General features: G+C 48.7%; 1 protein-coding gene across 4 annotated transcripts in view; it reads left to right on the top strand.

The window, feature by feature from the left end:
• The window catches only part of OTOF (otoferlin), a 111,180-nt gene that overhangs the window by 68,562 nt on the left and 18,642 nt on the right, over positions 1-23,976 (top strand). For all 4 annotated transcript variants that reach the window (XM_085305684.1, XM_085305683.1, XM_085305682.1 and 1 more), the window contains 24 exons: positions 388-514; positions 822-876; positions 3,062-3,193; positions 3,644-3,706; positions 4,264-4,348; positions 5,753-5,912; positions 7,171-7,357; positions 7,896-8,082; positions 8,772-8,995; positions 9,470-9,578; positions 10,074-10,257; positions 12,618-12,738; positions 13,413-13,513; positions 13,987-14,077; positions 14,948-15,064; positions 15,776-15,928; positions 16,408-16,597; positions 16,961-17,085; positions 18,414-18,548; positions 19,065-19,226; positions 19,886-20,005; positions 21,277-21,438; positions 21,736-21,898; positions 23,183-23,313. In XM_085305684.1, coding sequence (XP_085161810.1) covers positions 388-514; positions 822-876; positions 3,062-3,193; positions 3,644-3,706; positions 4,264-4,348; positions 5,753-5,912; positions 7,171-7,357; positions 7,896-8,082; positions 8,772-8,995; positions 9,470-9,578; positions 10,074-10,257; positions 12,618-12,738; positions 13,413-13,513; positions 13,987-14,077; positions 14,948-15,064; positions 15,776-15,928; positions 16,408-16,597; positions 16,961-17,085; positions 18,414-18,548; positions 19,065-19,226; positions 19,886-20,005; positions 21,277-21,438; positions 21,736-21,898; positions 23,183-23,313 — 3,284 coding nt within the window. The remainder of the gene's footprint in view (positions 1-387; positions 515-821; positions 877-3,061; positions 3,194-3,643; positions 3,707-4,263; positions 4,349-5,752; positions 5,913-7,170; positions 7,358-7,895; positions 8,083-8,771; positions 8,996-9,469; positions 9,579-10,073; positions 10,258-12,617; positions 12,739-13,412; positions 13,514-13,986; positions 14,078-14,947; positions 15,065-15,775; positions 15,929-16,407; positions 16,598-16,960; positions 17,086-18,413; positions 18,549-19,064; positions 19,227-19,885; positions 20,006-21,276; positions 21,439-21,735; positions 21,899-23,182; positions 23,314-23,976) is intronic.

The following is a 23,976-nucleotide window of genomic DNA, read 5'->3' as shown; positions in this document are numbered from 1 at the left end:
TCCTGTTCACCCCTTCCCTGAAGCTGGACAGTTGGTGGGCTTTGCAGCTGCCATCCTGGTAGTTAGAGCTGCAGCACATGCTCAAATGCTCTTCTACCTCCTGAAGTCTGCATTGTTCGTTTGTTAGAGTTCAGTTTTCTAAAGCTTATTGCCTTCATAGAACTGCAGGCTGGCACGCTGCACAGGTGGAATAAAGTGTCCCACTATTCAAATCTCTTTTTTCATCCAATTTCAACCAGCTTGTTTGTGACCTGACCTGATGACTATTGTTCTTTGTATTATCAAATGAGCTTGATAGGACGTATTGGTTACCTTTCTCCGAGTCTTTAATTATTCACAGAGTGGAAATAGTAAGAGACATTCTTTTGTCTGTGTGCCTTTCCRCAGAGGAACCTGCTGTTTTGGAAGCAGAAGACCTGGACCAAAAAGCCATGAGACTAGGAGGTGGGCTGGACCCAGACACAATCTCCTTGGCTTCCGTCACAGCTGTAACCACCAATGTCTCCAACAAGAGGTGGGCGCCAGATGTGAGCTTGTGCAAGCCAAGAGGTGACGGCAAACTCGCAGACATGTCTGCACCCCAGAGCCATGTGTCCCCTGAGCAAGGATATGTTGGTAATCACATTGCCCCATGCAACCATTTTCAGCAGCAACTGAAGAAAKAACAGTACTGTTCTGGGGTGTTTCACAGCCCCTGGAGTTTATGTTCCTTAGATTCAAAAAGAGCAGGCRCTGTTAGGAGTAACCCTGGGAAATGCTCTGTCACAGTTTCCAGCGAGTTCATCTGTTGTTTGACTGAGGTTYCTTCTGCTCTTTTGAAGGTCCAAGCCTGATATCAAAATGGAGCCAAGTGCTGGGAGGCCAATGGATTATCAGGTAGGTGACAGTGTTGTGCTCCCAACCTCAGCTCAGAGGATTTAGAGCCTAGAGAGGGATCGTTTCACAAGGAGCATTTATGGGGAGGAAGAGGCAGGTTGAGAACTTTTCTTCTGCACTTTTTTGACCACAACTATCAGCAGAGTAGTTACSTGGGGAGCTGAATCTCTTAGTTGAAGCATTTGTCAGTATTTGCCCGTGGGACAGCTCTGCAACTGGGAGGAGTGAGCAGCAGTCACTTGAGCAGGCCTGGACTTGCTGGAGTGAGTCCCACAAGGCTGCGCCTCCTCCCCGTGCAGCAAGTTACGGGCCTTAGCACAGCGTTGTTGGGGGTGAGTGTGCCACAGGTTTCACTGCGCTATGCTCACAAAAGCAACTCACAATTCCTCCGTTAAGTCTGAAGGCTGGTTCACATTTGCACGACTGTTTCAGGCGCAGCTCCTGTGGGAGGATGACTTTCAGAAAGCTGGTATTTACATGGTAGAGTGATAAGCTATATACGAAGTAATTAACTGGGTTTGCTGTCCATTGTGACAAGTCCAGAAAGCCCAATTTAATCTGTGGTTGAAGCAGGCTCTCTCTAACACAGTTCCCTTAATTTACAAGGGCATTCAGCACATGTTTTAGTGTTCAAGATTGATGTGGCTTGGCTGGCAGTAGTCACTGGATCTTCTCTGGTAGGCTGGTGCCCGGCTGCTGTTATCTTGGTCAAAGGTGCTTTGTTCCTGTCATTGTAATCCAGAGTTAGATGAATGACACATTTAGCTTCACAGGGTTCATACGATACATGTTGCTGCCTTTTTCTTTTACTACTTGATGTCAATGTGATTCATAAGTGGGCTCCTCTTTTCCTTTTCACCAAGTCATGCTGATTCAGCAGCCATTTAGCTTTATGTCCTTGCGTGTCAGCATGGTAGCATATTCCTAGCGACATCTGGGAACARTGCAATTGTAATGATTTTTCTCAGAGGTTTATTGTAGCCTGTTTGCAGCATCCACATTTGAATCCCACAAGAGACCAAACGACATGAGAAGATGCAGTAGAGCAGTATGTGGAAGAGGTTTAGTTATCCATGTAAAAAGCCTGAAACAAGTTGCAAGGATGACAGGGAGAGAATGTACCTGGTTCAGGAGTAGTACAACCAGAATGTAAAGAGGAGGGGGAAAGTGCAAGGTAAATTACAAGCAAGATGTGGAAAGAGCAAAAGGTCCAGTCAATTGTCCACTGCAAACAGAAGCTTGGCTAGGCTGGTCTTCATGGGGAATGGCTGATTTCTGAAGTGTAACAGTTCTGTAGTGTGATTTCTGAAGTATAACAGGATTTGCAAAAAGTAGATGGTTTGTGAACAGGGTGCTTGCTTGACAGACCCTCACACCTCTGCTTTCCTTTAACAATTGGCTTTTGCAAAACAGTTAAAAATTTGAGGAAATAACTTTATCTTGCAGGGCTTATAACTAGGAAAGGTCAAGAAAGTGCCTTGGTCTCTGGCAGCAGGGGGGATGGAAGGATGGGATGGAGCGAACTGTTAGTGAGGGATGCTGCCCAAAAAGTGACTTAGAGGAGCCAGTATGGGTAGGAGGAGGGTTACAGAGAAGGTCTCAGAGGAGAGAGGTTTGCCTCCTCAGAAGGAGTCTAGAGGTGTTCACTGTTTGCTGCATTTTAAATGAGGAACAAAATYGAGCTGGGTTCATTAGGCCGGTGCAGCTTTGGCTGAGGGACAGGAAGTTGCGTTTGCCGCTCCACTCCTCTGCCGTAAGTCCATCTGTGCAGTGATAAATGCCAGGCAGTCTTGTCCTCTTCCTTAGAGGCCTCGGCTGCCTTTGATCGATCTCCTTTTAGGAGCAGTTTACCCTTTGTATTTTTTAGCAGAAGCAAGTTAAGCCGGTTAGGACATCAGCAGCAGAGCCTCTGCTCCTGCAGCTTAGCTAAATCAGTTCAACTTTGTGCCTTACATGCTCTCAGAGCAGAAGCCCCATATGAACCGACAAGAATGCCCTGATGCTCCTGCCTCCTACACCTTGCCACAGCTTGCTCAGGCTTATAAGAGCAGCCCTGTCCCTTTTGTGTCATGAGGGGACACCACCCAGCTGCCACCCCAAAGCTGAAAGCGCCTCGGAGAGGAGAGCCAGGTGGAGACACAGGTTAGGGCAGCCAAGGTGGAGGTCCATGAATCTCTCTCCCCAGGTCAGCATCACAGTCATCGAGGCACGGCAGCTGGTTGGTCTTAACATGGACCCCGTGGTCTGTGTGGAAGTGGGYGATGAAAAGAAATACACATCCATGAAGGAGTCGACTAACTGCCCTTACTACAATGAGGTGAGCTGGGTCTTTTCCGAGGTAYGGCTTCAGGCTCGCTGCTCCTCAGGACCTACACCACTGTTAGTCAAATAAATGTAATTTGTTGTCATTTGGGTTTTTTCTTCTGTCACCTTTTACTAGTGTAAGATGAAATCGCAAACCATGTAGACAGAGAGATGAATCCTTTGCCCTCTGGTATTTTATAAAATGGTTTAAAAAAAAAAAAAAAGACTTACTTGATCGGTGTCAAATTAAATGAGCCTGTGCCCACTTTCTCAGTTTTTCCAGGTTAATGCTTTCTTTAGGTTTCTTAGACCACTGATGCTGTCAGTATTTGCACTGACATGGGTCCCTCTCCAGCTGTGAGGCACGTCTCTGTCGGTGGGGTGTGGACCATAGTATTACCTTTCGACTCAGAAGGAGCCCATGCCTGCTTTCCTGCTTTCACACATGCTCTTTCTCTTTCAGTACTTTGTCTTCGATTTCCATGTTCCCCCAGATGTCATGTTTGATAAGATCATCAAGCTGTCTGTAAGTAAGCGTGGTTGTGTTGTCCTTCTGACTGGGCCTTGGTGGAAACCAACACATTTTACTTGCATGTTAGGATGGATTGAAGACCCTTGATGTGAGACCCCTGACAGGAGCTGAGGTGCTCAGTCCCTCTCACCCAGCCTTTACAGCCAAAGCAGACTAATTAGAAGYATCCACATCTATCCTAGTGCATTACTCAGTCTGGCTGTGTAATTTCTCCCAGGAAGGGAATTAAAGCGTAGATTTCAAGCATCTTTGAGACACTTCCTTCACGAAAATGTCCCAGTGTTTGTTGCCCTAGCGACTGGGAGACTGCCTCTTGTTTCAAAGATGATCTTTTTTCTACTGAATCCAAGTAGATGCTTGCAAGACTGTTCAACAAGAGCTGCCAACCCCACTGTGCCTCATAATATGATTATGTCTCCTGCACAAAGCAAGCAAAATGCACCTATCTTTTACTGTTTGACACTGAACAGTTCTAGAAACAGCCCTAGCTCTCCCAGCATGGCTGGGCAGAGAAAAAAAAATCTGGTTTGTTTTTCTCCCTCAATTTCCAGGTAATCCACTCAAAAAATCTGTTGCGCAGTGGGACTTTGGTAGGCTCCTTCAAGATGGATGTTGGAACTGTTTACACCCAGCCTGGTATGTAACCACAATTTGCAACTGGTCATATATGCCTCCCCACACCGTCAAATAAGTGTCTTTGCAAGTAGCCAGGCAGTCACTAGTTTCCTTGGGTGACACTTAGCTAATTTAATTTTCATATCCTAGAGAAAAGCATGTCTTCTAGGCTCCTTCTGCAGCCAGAAAAGAGCTGCCAGCACCTCCGGAATACTATCCAGAATAAGGCACAATGCACACAGGCAGAATTGTCCTCAGGATTTGCCATTCTCTCTCCACTGACCTCTGAAGGAGCTTAGACAGCTTGCTTAGGCAAGTTCTTGAACTTTACAGTAACTGAAGGTCATGGGTTATAGCTTGCCCTCTGGGGCTGGCATTTAAGCCAAGACAGGAAGATGCCCAGCGTGCAAAGAAAGAGAGGTTAATGAGAGYTGCTGTGAGAATGTCATGTTGCTCACTGACGATAAAGCCTGCATTAACTTAGCGCAGAKGGGCCCAATGAGTGCTAACAAAATCCACTGTGCTATCGTGGGCTTTGTTTATAGCACATCTGTTTCAGGGAAGCCTGTTTTATAGACCCATAAAAGAAATCTGAAAGCTTTTGGCATCCTGTGCTCAGTGTGTGCAGCAAGAGCTGGTGTGACTGAGATTCGTTTAGAGAATTGTACAAAAGGGGTCCAGAAAGGTCCCTGGAGAGATCATTCAGTCCGTAGCCTTGCTCCTGGGAAGGATCAGCCCTCCTCCCTGAGAGATTCTCCAGTGCACTTTGGCCTGAAAAGCTCAGTCACTAAATCAGTGGATCATACTGGACATGTCTGGGAGACTGATGAAGCAAACACATACCCAAGAGACTAAGAAATGCCTGTTCTGTACAGAACAGCATTGCCCCTTGGAGGGCCTAGTGCCTGCAGCATGCCAGAGTAAGGGACTCTGAAACTTCACTTTAGAAAAGGTACCTCCAAAATCATTGGGATTTTATCTTTGCTTATGCTTCAGGCTTTTTGAAGCACCCCGYCCCTATGAAGAGTTCTGAGACCTAAGGTGCAAATGAAGCCTCCAGAGTTTCCGTTTCAGGCAGGCTCAATAAGTGAGGCCAGAAGGGATCTTAAGAGAGCGTCTAGTCTGGTGCATTCCACAGAAGGATCAAATCTCACGCATCCAAGAGGCACACTTGGCCTTACAAAGGTCCAGTGATGGAAACTCCACTCCTCTACAGACAGTTTGTCCCATTGCTTCTCAGTTCTTCAACATGAGGCAGATTTTTTCCAGCGGACTTTTCAGTGGGTTCTATCTGAAATTCCTCACACCTGAAGATGTCTCTTATGCATACATGCAGGCTTCTCTACTCAAGTAGACAGAGGTTTTGAGTCCTCACAGGAATTCCTGTGATTCTGATAAATGTCTGTCTTGTTCCATGGCTTTCAGAGCACCAGTTCTATCACAAATGGGCCATCCTTTCTGACCCTGAGGATCTCAGTGCTGGATTGAAAGGTTACCTGAAGTGTGACATTGCTGTGGTAGGGAAAGGGGACAACATCAAGACACCACACAAATCCAATGAGACGGATGAGGATGATATTGAGGGGTAAGGTTTTATAGAGCCGGGTTCATATAGCCTTACTTGGGAATGAGCTATGAGCTTTGGATTACTCAGTGAGGACAACATCCTTTCCAGATTAGGCTGACAGCCCTTCTAATACCCATACCTACCTTGTGCAGTGAAATCAGAAGTGCCAAATAGGTTGCTTCTCAGAGAGAGAACAACTGATAGACTACAGGTGCAAATCTTGGTCACATCAATACTGACCAGTCATTTATATCAGTTCAGACCGTCTGCTGCAGACTGTTTGTTTCTCCCTACCAGCATCAGCTTGATGTGAACCAAGATGATGTCTGCTCTGCTTAGCTAAAGCTCTGCTGGCCCTTGGATGGGAGTCACAGAAGAGAGAGTGAAGGGGAGAGGAGATATGATTCATGGGGGTCTCGTTACCCACTGCCAGGACAGAGAAGAAAAGTTTGTGTGTTTCCCAGGTGGCATGAGCGGGCAGAGCTCTTGGACTCCCCAGAACATCTAAACGGCTGTGCAAGAAAAGGCAAGAGAGTTTAAAACTTGGTTCCAGCCCTGAATGTTTCAAGCCAATTAAATACCTCCAAGTGTGATCACACACTTTCAAGTCCATCTCTCAGCCTCTGTCAAGTAGTCAGAAACTAAGTTCATCCCACCAGTATCAAAATGCTAGTGCAACTTTTCTGACTTGCTGGAGACCAAGGGGCTTAAGGCAGCATCTGGACTATTTTGGACTATTGTACCATGCTATATTCAAGATATTATCCCACTTTACCACAGACAACTGCAGCAATTCCTCTAGAACTTTTGTTCACAGCATCCTCTGTAGCTCTCAGGGAAGAGACAAAAAACAAAACCTGCCAAGAGAAGCCACTTCCTGGAGCTCCAATCTCTCCCCAACATAACCACCCTAGCTCCACTTATACTCTGGAAAAGGCCCTTTTAAGATACCATTCATCTGGCCTGCTTTAGATGTCGAAACTAGGCTGAGATTAGTCTTCCCCTAGGCTCCACTGCTRATAATGATTATCTCCCTTTGGAAAGATGCAGGTTGTCTCTGGGGAACCTCCATGGGTTGCTGTAAGATTTCCCTAGATCAGGGAGGTGGGCAGAACGTGGACTGTGATCAAATGYATGGCTGCAGAAACGGTTATCTTTCTGCCTCCTCACAGCCTGCACTCCAAAAGTGGAGCAGCTTCCCCCTCTTCCACAGGCCTCTCCTGACAAATCTGCCAGGCCCAGCAGCTGTCTCCAGCCCTATTTGTTGCTGTTGCAGGAACCTCCTCCTTCCAGATGGGGTTCCTCCAGAGCGGCAATGGGCTCGTTTCTACATCAAGATCTATCGAGCTGAGGGGCTGCCCCGTATGAACACCAGCATCATGGCCAATGTGAAGAAAGCTCTCATTGGGGAGAACAAGGATTTGGTGGACCCCTACGTGCAAGTGTTCTTTGCAGGGCAGAAGGTGAGTGAGCTGCTTGCTATACCACTGTGACATAATAACTGAGCAGGACGAGCCATTATGTAGGTTTGGGACCATGTGGCCAAAGACAGGGTATCACAGAATAGAGTATCATAGAATTAGTAAGGTTGGAAGGGACCTCGGGAGATCATCTAGTCCAACCCTCGAACAAGTGGCCCATACAGGGATTRAACCCACAACCTTAGCATTATGAGCACCACGCTCTAACCAACTGAGCTAAACCTAACGCCCAACCCCAAGATGATCTCAGCTGTCCTGGCATGTAGCTGCTGAACTGCGTGAGAAAGCTGCYTTGTTTGCCATGTAGAACATTCCCTTCTCTTGCCCAAACTGTGAGGGTGGTTGGGTTGCAGCAATCTCCAGTCAAGGAAAGGAGCTTATTATTTGGGAGAGGAGAGTCACAAACAGAACATATGTTTCAACAGTCATTAGCAAGGGAGGAGTTGAAGTCTGAAAGAAGGTGGGTGGCTTGTGAGCTTAGACCCTTGTGAAACATCTGCTTTCTCCTCCCATGTGGCAGGGGAAGACGTCCGTGCAGAAGAGCAGCTACGAACCTCTCTGGAATGAGCAAATAGTCTTCACAGAAATGTTCCCCCCATTGTGCAAGAGGATAAAGATCCAGATCCGAGACTCCGACAAAGTCAATGATGTGGCTATTGGGACTCATTTCATTGATTTGCGGAAGATCTCTAATGAAGGAGACAAAGGTAAAGCTGATGGGGGTGAGGATGGGATGTGAGACATCTTCTTCATGGTAGGGAGACATCCCCTTGGCTGAGAATTAGCAAAAAAAAAAAAATAGCTACTTCCCCACTCCTGGAGACAGCTGCTCCTTGGTGCCCACTGGCAGAGACCTCTATTCATTGCAGTGGTTTTCTGAGAGCACTGGACACCCATCCCCTGAAAAGCAAGCCCCATGACATGCCTCTAGTCAGACACTTGAAAGAAAAGATACCCAGAAACAACTGCCCCTTCCAAAACATTCATGCCCATGAACGGATGAATATAGGACAGGCTCCCACGTTCACACGCGTGAGTATACATAGGACAGGACTGGTATAAAACCAGAGAGAGACCTAGGAAGGTGGCTAATGAGGGTTTCTCCTCTCTTGTGTCTCATGCTGGGTGGCTTGCCCAACAGCATACTTACCTCTGTCTTTGGCCTGGTGCGCTGCACAATCCCGTGCACTGCTGTCACCACAAAACCATCTCCATGTATGGCTGCAAACATGTGTTTTCCATGTGCATGCAAATGTACACGCATGATCAAGCCTGTGCTACCATAGCCACACCAGGAAAGTGATGCCATTCCATGAGCCAACTTGAGCCTTGAGACAAAGACATACCCTCCTTCTTGCACATCCCCTTCACTACATGTGTATCTGGTCTTCTGCAGGCTTCCTGCCAACCTTTGGCCCTGCCTGGGTGAACATGTATGGCTCCACTCGGAACTACACTCTGATGGATGAGCACCAGGATCTGAACGAGGGTCTGGGTGAAGGCGTCTCCTTCCGGGCCAGGCTTTTGATGAGCCTTGCTGTGGAGATCTTGGACACTAGCAACCCAGAGATCAACAGCTCCACAGAGGTGCAAGTTGAGCAGGCCACATCAGTTGCYGATGTGAGTCTTCCCCAACCCTTTGGTTGCCAATGACAAGTCTTGGGTGTTGCTATTAGTTCACTCATTCTTCTTGATAATTGCACCTGGTCTCACAGATTGAGGATTTCATTCAGTACYGCACTAAATGTGCTGGATCCTCCAGCACAACAGTAAATCTTACAAGGGCTTTTCAGATGTTATGGTCATTCAAAAAAAAACAAAAAAAACACAAAAAACAAACAAAAAAAAACATGCAGTGAACCTAGACAACCGGTTCAGACAGCTACCTCTTAGATGGCTCAAGCTGAGGGAGAGAAAACCCTTGCAGTCTCTCTGAAAAGCCAGACAGTGGCATCTTCCCTTCATAGAGGCCTGTGGGTACTGAAGGTGCCAAATGTGGCCTTCTGGAACTCCCTGCCCAGTGGCTTGTGCTCCTAAGAGTTCATCTGGYTGACTTTACCCTTCCATCCTAATTCCCTCAGTTTTCTCCCACAGAACTGTACTGGGAAAATGGAGGAATTCTTCCTCTTTGGAGCCTTCCTGGAAGCTACCATGATTGACAGGAAGATTGGTGACAAACCCATCAACTTTGAGGTCACAATAGGTTGGTTGTTTTCTGATATATTGGTTTTGAAACATGCCCGACAGAGAATGTAGGATCCAAGGCCCATAGAAGGGTTTCTACCTTCTCTTTCCATGCTAATGCTTGGCAAAGCATCCAGGGTTCTCAGTTGAGGAAGAACGTGATGGCTACTTTATTGGCACAAGCCACATGTGTCCCCAGATCAACCCTTTGCTGTATAATCTGTCTGCAGTGGATCTGCTCCATCTCTTAGCTGAGAGAACCTGGCTTTGTGTCTCCTGAAATTACCCACCACAAGAAGGAAGGATGTATATTTCTAATGGCTTGGAAGGTGGCATGAGTAGGAGAGAGATTGCTGTCATTAATTTGTAATTCCTGGTCAGAGTTTCAGAAAGTTGAACTTCACTGTTCCCCATGGTTCCCCATGGAAGATTGTTCCCCATCCTGAACTAAAGCCAGGTGACTGAGTCCATTTAACCCCAGTGTGAGTTACAGCCCTGTCACTTTTTTTCCAAGGTAACTATGGGAACCAAATCGATGGCATGACCAAACCTACTTTGCGGAGGAAGAAAGAGGGAGGGGATGGGGATGAGGAGGAGTCTGAGCTGCTCCAGAACTCAAGTGAGGAAGATGGTGATGAGGATGGAGAGCTGATCTCCATTTCCTCATCTCAACCCATGAAACCCCTGGTCACAGACAGGTAAGTGTGCCCACCTGGCCACCGAAGAGCCACATTGCTGAACACTGCAAGGGGCAAGTGAGGGAAGGGACACTGAAGCATTGTAATGAGATAGGAGACGTCTCTCTCCTGCTGGCAGCTGGGATGCAGATGAGTGCTGTGCTCCCTCGTCTTGCAGGAGAAGGATTAGCATCTAGTTTCTGGAACATCTGTAGGATGATGGGAAAGAAATTAGGGTTTAGAAACAGCCTCTTCCATGCGCAGCAGACCCAAAAGCTCTCGGGGAGAGATACAACTCTTAATTCATTGTCCAAAGGTGTTTCCATGTTTGACAGGTATCTGAGCTCCCACCAGAGTAAGCAGAGATGAAGTCAAGCGGTCTCTGCAGCCTGGAAAGTCGTTCAGCCRACCAGAGCTAGGAGCAGCAGTGAGCACTAGATCTCTGTTCCTCATGATGGGAGCTTAGATAACTGCTTGTAGAGACCCAATCTTAGGTATTACAATCTGATAACTGAACACCCACTCCCATTTCCTACAGTCCGAAGCACTCTTGTAGATGCTCTGATGTCTAATAAAGGTGGAATTCACCTCTTTGCCTACCTCACAGAGGGCCTCTCTCATCTATCTAACCAGTTATGTGCACAGCACGCATAGCTATCCACACCTTTAACACTCTACCCCTGTGGACTACTAAGGGAAAGTTAACCAGCAGATCCAAAAATCATTGATTACCATTAAAAAAAGGCAATTAAAAGGGCTTCAGAAGTCTTTTCAGAAAGCCCAGAACTGAGCAGGATCATGGCACATGTCTTGCTGTGTTTAGGCTGGGCTTCTTTTGCGGCCAAGATTTGAATGCAAAAAACTTGTACTTAGGAAAGCTAATCAGATTTAACCTAATGAGATGCACTTAAAGTGGATTATTTTAACACTTCCACCAGCAGATAGATGTTAACTGACTGTCTTAATTCAATTGGGAAATGAAGCAAACTAAATTGAATCAAGGCTATTTGCAGTCTAGATAAAACTGTCTACCTGGGGTTCCTGCACTTGTTAACCAACCCATCAGAAAGGGGAATGCAGAAGGGAGATGAAAAGCACAAATGTTTTACAGCGTATTCCTCTGGGCTCGGCTTTTCCTAGTCCATTATCAGAGTGCAGGAGTCTCACACTTGGCTGCAGGGCTCTGCTGACATCTTCTGGCTAGCAATAACCCAGATGGCTTCTCAAGATGAACTGAGGCTGGTTTTTACCTAAGGGTGATCCCAAGTGCAACAGAATCTGCAGTGTCTTTATCTGGGCTAAATTCTGGCTCACAGCAGATGCTCAAACTGCCTTGGGCAGACCAGAAGCATGAACCTGTTCTCCAGGCCATGCCCAGTGGTCCAGCTTCTTCCTCCCCTTGTCTATGCCATGACTATTATCTCTCCATGCCATCTCCATGCCACAGGTAAATGGAAATCTGACAGTGCTGCAAACGGCAGAGACCTCTGCCTGTCATGAAGGCCAGGGGTCTAAAGGAAATGCTCCCCAGCATTCAGAACAGGGTGCTAGCGCTTTGGCTTCACTTGGGCTCAGCCATGGTTTCTGCCTACATGTTCTGCCATGTTGGAGCACCTGGCCAATGCACGCAGCCCCAACGCACTCTGGTCAGAAGCAAGGGTTAACCCRGGCAAAGCATCCCCAGGGGCAGTTTGGATGGGCCTGAGGTGCAAGGGGAGAGTTTCCCCCAGCCATGTGCAGGGAGAGGTCTGGTGCTAGGAATCACAGAATAATCAAGGTTGGACAAGACCTCTAACTGTCATTCAGTCCAAGCTCCCTGCTCAAGCAGAGTCATCTAGAGCATGYTGCCCAAGACTATGTCAAGGCGGCTTTTGAGTATCTCCAGAGAAGAAGATTCCACAACCTCTCTGGGCAACCTGTTCCAGYGCTCAGTCACCCTCACAGCAAAGAAGCTTTTCCTCATGTTCAGACCTTCCTCCCTTCAGATATTTCTACACAYTGTTAAGATCGCCCTCAGTCTTCTCTTCTGCAGGCTGAACAGGCCCAGCTCTCTCAGCCCTTCCTCAGAGGAGAGACACTCCAGTCCCTCAAGCATCTTAGTAGCTCTCTCCTGGACTCATTCCAGTAATTCTTGTATTGGGGAGACCAGAACTGGACACAGTACTCTAGATGTGGAAGGGTGCTAGGAAAGATGACATCTCTCTCGTTGAGTGTGCAATTCATATAAGCTACTTCCAGCCCCCTTTCTTCCTGGCCTGTGCTCTCACATATCTGTCTCACTGTCACAGCGCTCTCTGATGTGCCACGAGAGGCGGGGGAAAGTGGTCTTTCCTCTCTAGGAGTGATCCTACCACAGAACATCCTTCTGCCTCTTGTTGCAGGAACTATTTCCACCTACCGTACTTTGAGAAGAAGCCTTGCATCTACATCAAGAGCTGGTGGCAAGACCAGCGCCGGAGACTGTATAATGCCAACATCATGGACAAGATTGCAGACAAGCTGGTCAGTATGTGCTGGGGACAGAATTGGCTCAGGGGAGGGGACAGCCCATAAGGCACAGCCAGGATCCCTGCMTGCTTCCGCAGCGTGTCATAAAACAGGGACAAACCATTGCAGAGAGCCTTTATCAAGGTCATGCAAGAAAGAAGTTCCCCAATACTAAACTCTCCACTAACTGAATGGCCAACTCCTAGGAGTTTAATGAATTTTGGTGTTSGTCAGACCCAGAGGTCCCCACAGAAGGGAGAAGGAAGGTGAGGAGGCTTTGCCTGCCTGGACTCCTGGAGTGAACTACTTTTGTGGCAGAGCCTTCTTTGTAGTCTTAACTAATTCCTGAGGAGTCTTTGTGACAGCTCCAGGTAGACATGGTAACAATGAGCTTCCTAGCAAGAGACCTGCAAAGAGAAAGCCTGGCAGATCCAGCAAAGATGAGGTGAACCTTGACTAATTAGTCCCCGGGGGAGGTGGTGAAATTCACATCAACTGGAGCCAGCTTCTCCCAGGCAAACAGGTGTCAGACCTGAGCTCTGTGGCAGCGAAGCCTGGAGAAGAAGTAGATGTTTCCTCTTGGCAGTGCCAGGGCTGCTTTCCATGGGGTGGCTCTGGTGCCAAGCCTAACCCTGCTGCAGGGCTCTGCCCCACCACCCCCTTCACTGCTTCCCCCATTGCCATTCCAGGAGGAAGGCCTCAATGATGTGCAGGAAATGATCAAGACAGAGAAACCACACCCAGAGCGCCGGCTCCGAGGGGTCCTGGAGGAACTGAGCAGTGGGTGCTTGTGAGTAAAAGTCTAGCAAAGGCTGCACACCAAAGACCTGTGCTCTCAGCTGGCCAATAGGCAAGGTCATGGGATTGAGAACATAAGCTTACCTTGGTTTATGCCCTGAGAAAAGAGGCAAGCATTTTCTTGCCTTAGCACAACACCACATTGGCTGCCTTCTGGTTTGGAGCATGGGCAAGGTGGTACTCACATCTGCTTCCCAAAGATCCTCAACCAGTGATGAAAGCCACTAGGACTCAGTCTTGTGGCCTCCACAGCCTGGTATCTGAGCAGTACCTGCTCCTTACGCATGACTTTCAGCACTGGGTGTAAATGGGCGATTTGGCCATGATCGCAGTGCACACTGAAGAAACAAGCACACGTCCCTCCAGCAAAGTGTCCTACTGCTAGCAGAGATCCAGTCTGCCAAGGCTGCTTGCAGAGAGCCAGCAGGCTCTCGCGGGATTCATGCTGACGACCTGTCTCATTAGGCGCTTCGTGACCTTGGCTGACAAGGACCAGCACCACTCTTCCCGCACAAGGCTGGATCGAGAAAGGCTCAAGTCGTGCATGAGGGAGCTGGTAAGTGCGATTCAGCTGGGGAGGAAAGGGAGGAAGATTCAGGAATGGGACTGGACCCTGTCAATGCAGTGGGGAAACTTGGTCTTTAGGGGTATTGATTTCCAGTCCTTGTGGATTGATGGTTTGAGGTTTATTTCTAAGTAGGGGAACTCATGAGCACTTCCCATCTTGCACAGGCCCCAGCTGATGTTTGGATCCACACCACTACCTCCCCTCCATCACACTCTGTTTTGCATTGGAAAGAAATGCAGGAGTGCAGACAAGGAGCTATTTGATTGTCAAGTTGTTCAGGAGCCTGGGAAGCAGAAACGTAGGGGCCCCGCAGAGCACAGCTGCTCCAGGGGTAGATATGGCCTAGATATTTGAAGCAGGTAGCCCCACTCCTTGAAAAGGAGATGCACAAAGATCAGGTGGCTTGTCCAGCTGGCACAACCAAGAAGCAGCAGTTTCATTAGCCAGCTGCATACAACAGAGTGAGGAATTTAACATGGGAAAGCCTCTGTGTCCCCTATTCTGAACTCAAACCAGAGGCTGATTTTCAGTGGAGTCAGAGAAAGGGCAGAGCCTATGCTTAACACAAGGCTTGAAGTCACCTCAAAATGCCATAAGCACAACTGATACCTCTCTGTCCTGTGGCACGTCCAGCTGGGACAGAAATCTCTGCACTGTGCCAAGGGCCCTTCCAACATCCTGCCAAGGTTAACAAAGGCGCCAGAAGTACCATTATCTGGATGCCCATGGTGGGACTAAGGCATTTGTCTCCTCACCATCCCTTCCCAAACACAGGAAGACCTGTCTGCTGCTTTTCCCTTCTCTATGCTCCATTCTGCTGTTGTTCACAACATGTCCTGGGCTCCCTTTTCATCACAGGAGAACATGGGGCAGCAAGCCACGACTCTGCGGTCACAGGTGAAGAAGAACACCATGAAAGACAAGCTGAAGCTGGTGCAAAACTTCCTGCAGAAACTCCGGTTTTTGGCTGATGAGGTGAGTCACCCTCCACACGGAGAGCACCTGTTAGCTGGGTTAGCTCATGGACACAGCTCCTGGCATGGAAATAGCACCCAGGATGGATGGAGGCCTCTTCACAAATCCTGCAGGCTTTATCCCAAAGCTCTCCAAAGAGTTACTTACTTTAACAAGTCTCTACCTTGTAGGCATTAGGCACAGAWCAGAGATGGCTGCATGCTGCTCACTTTAACACTGCGTGGACATTTGCCACCTTCTGATAGCTCATTGCCTAGGGAATTTCACAGCCTTGCTATAGCTCAAGGCAGGCAAAACCATCCTTTAGCTCAACTGCAAGAGGACCAGTTCTGTTACTATCTGGGAAGAGCTCTTTATCTTATACTAATGCTGATCCATCCTAATCCAGTAGTGTACGGGCAAACTCGGAAGGCATGGAGYGGTTTATAGCCTGACTGTACAAAGCTACCAGATGGCCAAAAACATCCTGGTGACCCACTTCAGGCCAGGGCCCTGCCTTGAGCCCTATCCCAGGCGGGGAAACTGCCTCRCCCACAAGCCAGGTCCCATCCAAACTGCTGTAAGGATGCCCTGTCTAGGGCTAACCCCAGCCTTGCTTGGGGCTGGAATGGGGCGTTTTGGTTATGTTGACARTGTACCAGGATGAACAGCCATGCCTCAGTGGTCAAAAAGGGCCAAGATGCTGACAGGCCTCTTCATTGGTGTTCACAGCCCCAGCACACCATTCCCGACATCTTCATCTGGATGATGAGCAACAACAAACGCATTGCCTACGCCCGTATCCCTTCCAAGGACATCCTCTACTCCATTGTGGATGAGGAGATGGGCAAAGACTGCTCCAAAGTGAAGACTGTCTTCCTCAAGGTGCCTGTCCATCTTTCCTGGAGGAGCTGCACCCAAGAGGAGGGAGGCGGAGCAGAGACAGAATGGGAGGACGGGGGATGGAGATGGGAAAGCTGGGTACTAGATTTTGCTGGTGATTAAATACTAGGAAAAAGAGACTGTACTCCACCTATAGTTGTGGAAGTTTGTTGCTAGAAAGTGTGAACCACTGGTCTTTGCAGGCTGGTAGGTGATAARTGCCTGGGAGGAGACAGATGTCTGATTCACTCTGCTAGGAAAGGAGATACTGGCTGAAAAAGAGGAAGCCAAACATGATGGGCAGAATGTGATGCATGAGCTAGAGTAGTGGCTATGATCTAAAATGAGGGGTGGATGCCTGGGTTACAGGAGCAGTGGTACAAGGTGAGGCACCAGAAGGAGGTGGGTGCTGCAAGAAGTGGTGTGTCCAATCTGTGAGGCTTCCCTATCTCCCTGTAAACTCTCTTGTCCCTTGTGCCCAGCTCCCTGGGAAGAGGGGCTTTGGACCTGCAGGCTGGACAGTTCAAGCCAAGATGGAGATTTACTTGTGGCTGGGCCTCAACAAGCAGCGCAAAGACTTCCTGAGTGGCCTGCCCTGTGGCTTTGAGGAGAAGAAGACAGCCAGAGGCCAAAACCTGCTGTCCTTTCCACCTGTCAGCCTCCTTTACACCAGTAAGAGGGCAGGATGTGGAGATGGCAGGAGGGAGCCTGGTTCAACACCACGTGGGCCAAGGGCTTCCAGGAACTAAGGGGGAAATCATTCCAGGTGTCCCCATCTGAAGTCTCACATGCTGCTGCAGGGAACTGGGGTGGGGGAAATGTGCACCCTTCTTCTTACCCCATTCACAGCTGTCATTCTGCACAACAGGAGCAGGACTCTAGGAAGTCCATATCCATTCCAGGTGCATGCTTTGAGCCAACTTCCTTCATCCATGCTGGCCCTGAGACAAAACATGCCTCTGAAACATTACTCTCCATGGCTAAGCTCCAGGGTTGCATACCAAGCTGTCTCACTTCACCCTCTCTCTGTCACAGAGAAGCAGGTGTTCCAGCTGCGAGCCCACATGTACCAGGCTAGGAGTTTGTTTGCTGCTGACAGCAGTGGCCTTTCGGATCCCTTTGCCCGAGTCTTCTTCATCACCCAGAGCCARTGCACCGAGGTAAGCACTGTTTCCTGACCCGGAGGACTGGGCAGTCTCTGGGACTGAATGTGATTCTTGTCCATCTCGCTTCCCTGCCATGGGGCTGGGTCTCCTGACTGCTGGTGAATCATGATCCTGGGGTGGGAAAGCAGCCATAACACTGGAGTCTCACTGTCAAGCTGTCTCGCGCTCAAGGGATCCCTGTTGGAAGCCCCTTGCCCAGCTGCAAGCAAGCCCAGCAGCCCTTTCACCACATGCCCCGTGCACAAGCACACAGCCACCCCTCATCTGTGTGACTGAGATTTCACCTATCTGGTGAGGAGAAACTGGACCATGCTGGAAGCAGAAGGTGTTTCTGTGCCTTCCTTTCCTGTGCTGAAGGCTGCCAAGCTTTAGAAAGCCTCAAGGAAGCTGGGAATAACTTGTGTGTGCCTACCCACTGTTTTTTCCTGGAGGAGTCTGGGAGACATGCCATTGCTCACTGGCCCGCAGAGCAAGCACCAGCCTACCAGTGCTGCCAGGCACTGGAGTTACAGCCTGTGACATGGCTCAGACAGGCCAGGCCTGTGCTTATTCACCAGAATTCATCCCCATGGCTGCCCCTTTGCAGGCTGGTCTTTGGCCCTGATTTTACAGAAGGAAGTAGATGCTCAAGCAGAGAAAATCAGAACATCAGAGCCAAAATCAGAACATCAGAGCCAGGGATGAACTCGGGGAGATGCAAGCATCTTGGGTCAAGACCTACAAAGCAAATTAGACCTTTAACTTTCCTTCATTTTTATCAGGCTTCAGATCCTTCAGATTGTGGATCTGTCCCATCTCTTGCCCCATGAGCCATCAACTCTATGCTCTTGTTTATCAGTGCCTTCACACTATGATCCAGTACATATCTGCAAACCAAAGCCCGGCCTGGCAATGGCATGGATTCCCAGTTGACTGCAGACTGCCACAGTGAACCCATCTGCATCAGAGCTGCCTGAATTCTCCTAATAAGCAATGGAGAGCAAAGGACCCTTAAAGGACAAAATACATGTAATCTCTCCTAGTCGTATGCCTTAGGAAGAGAAAATTTGTGCCATAAAGAGATTGCTTTCTCTCCACTAAAGGAATCCTGGGGTGACTACCGTGAAGGAATGGAGCCTTTATGTTGTGGACATGTAAAGTTATACCATATAAATCCCCTCATATTTTCAAAATAACATCCCGCCTGCTCCCAGYACTGCAAATGTCCTGGCACAGGGAAATTGAGATCAATGTCCTGTCTGCTCCCCTGGTGCAGACCCTTAGGCCATGACTAGTAATCCTAGCTGGAGTGGTAAACCCTGTTCCTCTTGGCATTCTTGCAGGTTCTCAATGAAACCCTTTGCCCGACCTGGGACCAGCTGCTGGTCTTTGACAACGTGGAGCTGTATGGAGAAGCTCATGAGATGCGAGATGACCCTCCCATAATTGTCATTGAGATCTATGACCAGGACACAGTGGTAAGCCTTTCTGATTCAGGTGCTGAGATCACTTATGGCAAGGCAAATGGCACAGAAGATGTGGAAGTAGCATTTCTCATGGCCTGTGGAAGAAGTTTGCTCTGTGTATCTGAGAGCACAGAAGAAACTAGGAGGTTCTGCTGCTCATTAGTCTCTTGTGCTCAACTTATTGGTATCTTATGTTTGGACAGCAAAGCAAGAGTTTGTGTGACGCTGGAGGCAAGGAGATATTACTCAAATGTCTCCCTCTACAACAGTGCTCAGTCCTGGCCTCCTTGCTGCCCCAGCCCTAGACCACCTCCTTAAAGATGCTGGTGCATAAGGAAGGGTCTTGTGGATGGCAAGCCACCATTGAAAAGTGGCACTGAGCCTTGGTTGCAAACGTCCAGCAGGCTGGTCCTGTTCTGCCCATGCTGGGGAGTGCTGTGAGGCTAAGTGCAGAGACCTTGCATTGGTCTCTCAAGTCAGACAGGATGCCCCATGCAACAAGTCCAAGTGCTCTCTTTGTCTTTCCAGGGCAAAGCTGACTTCATGGGCCGCACCTTTGCCAAACCTGTGGTGAAGATGTCAGATGAGCAGTACTGCCCTCCACGGTTCCCTCCACAGCTGGAGTACTACCAAATCTACCGGGGCAACTCCACGGCAGGTGACCTGCTGGCTGCCTTTGAGCTACTCCAGGTACCAGCTGCACAGAGCCATCCTAGAGCAAGGGAGGGAATAGAGGGGCAGGGGATGTGAGGGAGAGCTGTGATTAATCCATGCTTCTATTTCTTAGGTGCTGCAAACTGTGGTTAGTTCATACGTCCTAGGGAAGCTAGGAGGGTTTACCACAGCTACTAACAGCTCAGTGTGAGGGGCAGCTCCTGAAGAGTTATGCTGGTCAAGGTGTTATGCAGTGAGTTCCAGCTTCTTTCTGGACAGRGAACCCTACTAAAGCATTGCACCAGCACAAATGCTCTGCAGCATCACTGGGGTACAGAAGATGCCAATGGGAATCTTGGATCTCTCAGAGATGTCAGTGGGAAGGTCCCAGATAAAAGGGATGTGAGTTCATGCCAGCATCCCAAGAGCATGGCAACATCTTTGCTGTGTAGTCTCTCGGGGTAGCAGAGCTGAGCCCTTCCTCTTTCCTGCCTCCTTTCCCATATACTGAAACTCTCTTGTTCTTATCAATCTTATGGTCCATAGAGAAAGATCATACATCTTATGAGTCTTTGACAAGGAGTCCAGGGTGGGCCTGCTCTCTCTCTGTAGGTGCCCATTTCTTTCCATTGACTAGGCAGGCCAGGAGCTGCTTGGATTTGAGCAGATCTTAATCCACGATGCATCTCTTCCAGATTGGACCTGGGGGTAAGTCAGACCTGCCTCCTATCGATGGGCCCACTGACATCGACCGGGGTCCCATCCTGCCAGTGCCACTGGGGATTCGTCCGGTGCTGAGTAAATACAGAGTAGAGGTAATTACAYTGGCAGAAGAGGGCTTCATCTTGGGACATCTGCCTTTAACGCTCAGTAGCCAAACAGTAGCAAAAGGTACTGTGTTGTCATGGCCTCAAACAGATCACATTATGAGGGCTACATGTGTTGTGCAAGGATGATGTAAGGCAGAAGACTCTGTCAGTGGATGTTGGAAGGCCGGGAGAGATCTTTRAGGTTTTGATGCCAAGTTAGACACCTTCAGCCAGATGTTTGCATTGCAAGGACCGGCCTGTACTGGCTGCACAGGGAGCTAGGTTGCAGCAGCCTAACAAAAGCAAGAGACTGGATCACTACCTGCTCTCTTAACTGTAGGCACCATAGCAAGTTTGGGGCCTGCAGAAGAGGGCCCATAGGCTGAAATTCAGTGGAGCGCACATTAGGGGTATGCATCTACACCTGAAGTAATCACCTGATTCTCCCTTAGCATCAGTGAGGGAAAAATCAATTTAGGTCAAATGAGCTTCATACTATCTATCTCAGACATCAATGATAGGATGTCTCTCGCTTATCTGTAGGTGTCTGCCTGGATGACACATCCATCAAGGCTCCTCAGGCTAGGCTGACTAGTGGTCACCTGGGCAGTAAAGACAAGGACATTTGGTGTGTGACTCACCAGGCTGTTGTAGGTATCTCTGCTACACTGAGATGCTGCTGACCAGATCCCTAAGGACTCTAAAGCATCCTGTCTCCCTATCTTGTAGACATTTGTCTCTGATCAGATAAATACTACTCCTCTGATGTGGAATTGTGAATGTGGCCATAGGGGAGCAGGTGGTGGAAAAATCTCAGTTTAGAGGGACTTTTTATCATGGTGCTAGTCTGTTTTCCCAAGAAGGGAGAGGCAAGGATGCAGTGCATTTTGCTAGTGATATTAAATCATCTGACAAAATGATGCCAGTGCTGAATCAAGAGCCACTGCAGATGGGTTAACCTGGTCTGGTCCTGCAGAAAAGGTCTAGGAGAGGAGTGCTGAGGGCATCTGAAAGGGGATCTTCAGCTGTTGCAGAGCAGTCATGGGGTGGATTGCATGGGGTGYCAGCAAGAGACCATGTTGCACCCCTGCGCCACATGGAAAAAGAAGCTTCAGAACTTCACTGCTCCCTGGCTGAGTATGTGTGCAGGGAGGGGTCCTTGCTCCCAAGGGATGAGAAGAATCAACTCCTTTGTCTCCAGTAAAGAGGAGATGGGACAGTGTCCACTGCCAGGGACAGTTCTTCTCACATTCRTGTYTTCCCTCCTCCTGCSCTAGATCTTGTTCTGGGGACTCAGGGACCTGAAGAGRGTGAACCTSGCKCAGGTGGACCGGCCCCGTGTGGATATTGAGTGTGCTGGAAAGGGAGTCCAGTCAGCCCTCATCCAGAACTACAAGAAAAACCCCAACTTCAGCACTTTGGTCAAGTGGTTTGAAGTGGTGAGTATTCCCTCTGCCCTCTGAGCCCTTGGTCAAAATCCAGACTTTCCCAGAGCCCAGATTGTGGCTGTTGGGCCCTTGCTTGAGTTTCCCCACAATAATGAAGGAAGTGAGCTCCAGCCTAGCTGGTGATCACCTTTCCTTGACAGTTCCCAGGCCCAGCTCTAGAGAAGTTACACGAGACCTCTTCCACCAACATAACCTCTGTTTTAGTCCCTACTGGCCTTTTTAACTACCAGAATAGATATTCTGCAGCCTACACCCAGCCCTGGATAACCAGCATACTTTTGCTTCTAGGACCTGCCAGAGAATGAACTTCTCCACCCACCCCTTAACATCCGGGTGGTAGACTGCCGTGCTTTCGGGCGTTATACCCTGGTGGGGTCCCATGCCGTCAGCTCCCTCCGAAAGTTCATCTATCACCCACCAGATAAAAAGGCCCAGCATTGGAATATGACAGGTACCAGGCTTGGGCCCAGGGGGACACAGGCTGCTGTGGTCATTGGTGAGGCACTGCACACAGCTGGGGGGGTGGAAAAGAGGGATATGGGTAGCGGGCTGTAAGAACTATGGGACATTATGTGCCTGATGGTTAAGCAAACTGTGATTCAGGGTTCATCTCAAGGGGCTGAGAAACCATGGGGTATGAGGCCATCATTGCCTTTTGATTTTTTGGATCCATGAATCTCACTGTGATAACTGCCTGCTCTTCCTAATACCTGTAAGACAAGAAAGGCTAGTTCACTTCAAACAYGTCTGTGTTTCTATGACTCTACAATGCCGAAATGTTCCTCAAGACTGGGAGATGAAACTACTATGCTCTGTGCATGCTACTGCTCTTCCTCAGATAAAGRTTAGAAAGCTACAAAAGCCAAAGGTGCAAAGGCCTGCCAAGACCTGCCTCGCAAACAGCCTCTTGGTTTTCTCAAAGATCTCAGCCCACTGGTGATGGGGAAAGTGTGAGGTCCCATCAAGCTGGTGGAGGAAGCAATGAGCTCCCCATTTGTCTGCTTGCATTCAAAGCCATGCATAGTTTGTGTTTTGGCCAGCATGTGGGTTGCTCAATTGCCTGATGCGTCAATATGCTRGTTAAGCAGAGTTCTCTCTGGTGCCTAGGTTGACGTAGCTGCTGTGTATGGCATTAGAGTCTCCACTCGAGCTGGTCATCTTGTTGGTACACAGCACTGAAGTCTGAATTAGGAACATCTTATCCTAAAGCAGGTGCCTGCAGCTAGGCCTTGCCCTAAACGCTGATGACTGAATTAGATTTCCACTGATGATAACACATCTCCAGGACAGACAGCTCAGGCTCCCATGGAGGAGACAGAGTCAATACACTGAATGTAGTCAAAGGGCTGGACTCATTGTGTCATTGCAAGCACCTTTTATGTCTAAGGGACAGGACTTGTGCTCTAGACTAGACTGAATTACTTTGATATCCAGTGATTATAAGGAGAACCTGGGATGGCTTTCCCAGATGGAGATGCCTTCCCTGTGGATATTTATAGCAAGGGGAGGTTAAATGTCACGAGGACAGCAGCAAGACCAGCAGTGTTCCTGGCAACAAGGTGGCCACTGTTTGAATCCCAACCAGTGTGCTCATTTCCCTGCTTTTGTCTTTATCTGAATGAGGTGGTCCCACATAATCCTGCTGGAACCCTGTAGGATCTCCCTTGAGCTCCCAGTTTCTACTCTGCACTATCCTGTCTCTCTTTTTCTCTTTCTTTCTCTGTCTTCTGTCCAGTTAAACTGCTCAACGGCTATCTGGCAATGRCCAACAGAGGCCCTCGCTCTTGCCCCACAGGGGAGATTGTTGTCAATGTGGAACCCGAGGTTCCCATCAAGAAGATGGAGACAATGGTGAAGTTGGAAGCGGTGAGTATCCATGTGTCAGTGCTATTTTAGCATCTCTTTCTTCACTGCATTGCAAACAACTAAGGGATCCCCCACAAGCAGACACCACCTTGTCCTTTTGGAAATGTAATTGGATTGATGCCTGGYATTAAAGGCCTTGGGGACTGTTGTACAAAGCAGTCACTTGCTGTCCTGACTGAATTCAGCTAATGCTTGCTGCCCAGAAAAAGACAATCCCGGGCTAAGGAAATTAGATCTTTTTATGTTTTCATTCAAAAACAGTTAAATAGTAGTGAGCACCCAYGAGCATAACCCTGCCCTTGTGCTGTTCTGTCTGAACCATCATTCTGTGAATGGTGCAGACACAAGCAGACACGGTGCAGACATCGGTAATGTCCCACCTGCACAGCTGCAACGATCTTGCCCTTTCAAAGCGTCACAGGCTGTACAATTTCTACAAGGAGCCAAGGCTAAACAGATTTCCCTAATACTTCTCCCTTTTTTACTATTCACCCCTTTCCTCAGGAACAGTTTGAGATATGTCAGTTCCTACGTCAGTTCTTTGAAATGCCTGGTCAGCAGTCTGGAAAAGGGGTCAGGGTCATTTCATGGCACAACTAATGTATCTGAGCCATCTAGGACCCATCAAATGCACACAAAGTCAGCCTGATGCAACCAGTGCTC

This window comes from Rhea americana, unplaced genomic scaffold (genome assembly GCF_003343005.1).
Source record: "Rhea americana isolate MKP2758 unplaced genomic scaffold, rheAme1 scaffold_225, whole genome shotgun sequence".
Taxonomy (NCBI): Eukaryota; Metazoa; Chordata; class Aves; order Rheiformes; family Rheidae; genus Rhea; species Rhea americana.
The sequence above is the reverse complement of the archived record's forward strand: the minus strand, read 5'-3'. Positions and strand labels throughout refer to the sequence as shown.